The sequence below is a fragment of the Pundamilia nyererei genome, unplaced genomic scaffold, assembly GCF_000239375.1.
Source record: "Pundamilia nyererei isolate P.nyererei 1_Seehausen unplaced genomic scaffold, PunNye1.0 scaffold05433, whole genome shotgun sequence".
Lineage (NCBI taxonomy): Eukaryota > Metazoa > Chordata > Actinopteri > Cichliformes > Cichlidae > Pundamilia > Pundamilia nyererei.
The window spans coordinates 1-1,381 of NW_005192834.1; the positions used below are offsets into that span (position 1 = coordinate 1).

The 1,381-nt window shown below is 46.6% G+C and overlaps 1 protein-coding gene across 1 annotated transcript; it reads left to right on the plus strand.

The window, feature by feature from the left end:
* Positions 1–319: 319 nt before the first annotated feature.
* On the plus strand, positions 320–845 carry LOC102214883 (junctophilin-1-like; the record flags this gene model as incomplete). The annotated part of the gene is made up of 1 exon (XM_005755950.1): positions 320–845. A coding segment is annotated over exon 1 (379 nt), but the record flags the coding sequence as incomplete, so codon positions are not given.
* Between the last annotated feature and the right edge of the window lie 536 nt (positions 846–1,381).

Sequence of the window (1,381 nt, forward strand, 5' to 3'; positions counted from 1 at the left end):
AATAATGTAACGATGTACAACTTGAAAACTATGAAGGCATTCCTGAATGTTTATGAATATTGAAGCGTCCCAATTAATTTTACCTCGTGTAATCAGATTCGTCCCACGCAACAGGTTGTGGTATTATTTTGAAAAGTCAAACAGGAAGCAAAGTACTATTTGATCACTGACAGCTTAGAGCTAAATGACTTGTGAGAGACGAGTGGGGGAGTTTCCAGTACGCGGTATGGAAGCGGCTGTGGCAGCAGTGGCGATTGCTTCCCATCCTTCCACGTCTCTCTTTCAAATCCCGGCACACCGCTGCCAATGAGTCCCGCTGCCGGTACACGCTGCTCCTTCATATCTCCGCCTAGAACTCCTGTTCTGACCTGGACTACACTGTCAGTCTTACATCACTTTTAACAGCAATTCGCAAAATCGGAACGTCACTGCAAGCTACAGAGTAACACTTACCCTCAAGTTCTGAATGACGGGCGGTCGATTCGACTTTGATGATGGGGGGACCTACTGCGGAGGGTGGGAGGATGGCAAAGCCCACGGCCACGGTGTGTGCACCGGACCCAAGGGCCAGGGAGAGTACTCTGGCTCCTGGTCGAACGGTTTCGAGGTAGTTGGCGTCTACACCTGGCCCAGTGGGAACACGTATCAGGGTTACTGGGCGCAGGGGAAGAGACACGGGCTCGGGATTGAAACCAAAGGGAGGTGGATTTACCGAGGAGAGTGGACTCATGGGTTAAAGGGCCATTACGGAGTCAGGCAAAGCGTAAACACGCCGGCCAGGTACGAGGGTACCTGGAGTAACGGCCTGCAGGACGGGTATGGCGTGGAGACGTATGGTGATGGAGGTAAGATAAAACAGTGCACAACACTCTGGAAATCCCCACCTGGCCTGATCAAAGATACACCAACCAGCCCTCACGTTGAACATAAAAACAACTAAAACGCTAATATTTAATTGTTAATGTGGCCATAATGTGTCCTCTGTGATAGAACTACTCACATGCATGTAAAACAGAAGTGGCCCATGTGTCCCTGAGCCCATCATGGATGCTTTGCTCTGAAAATGGGGATTTTAAATGGTGGCAGTTGTTTCATTCTAACCCAAATCAAAGGGTGATTAAAGGATTGCAAGGGGACGTCAGGTCACACATAATGTTTTTGTCACCATCAACTAAAATGCTTGTGCTTAATAGTGATGTTCCTAGCCACTAATTTCTTTGTTGACTAACCTACCAGTGTAAAACTAAGGAACACTCAGTGAGTTAAATGTGAAAGCTGTTTAATAGAATATGTCAAAAGCTAATAACAAAGCCGTTTTAAATCACTGATCATGTTCTTCAATAATGAATCATGCCGTGTCTTATCAACGTTACATGTTATA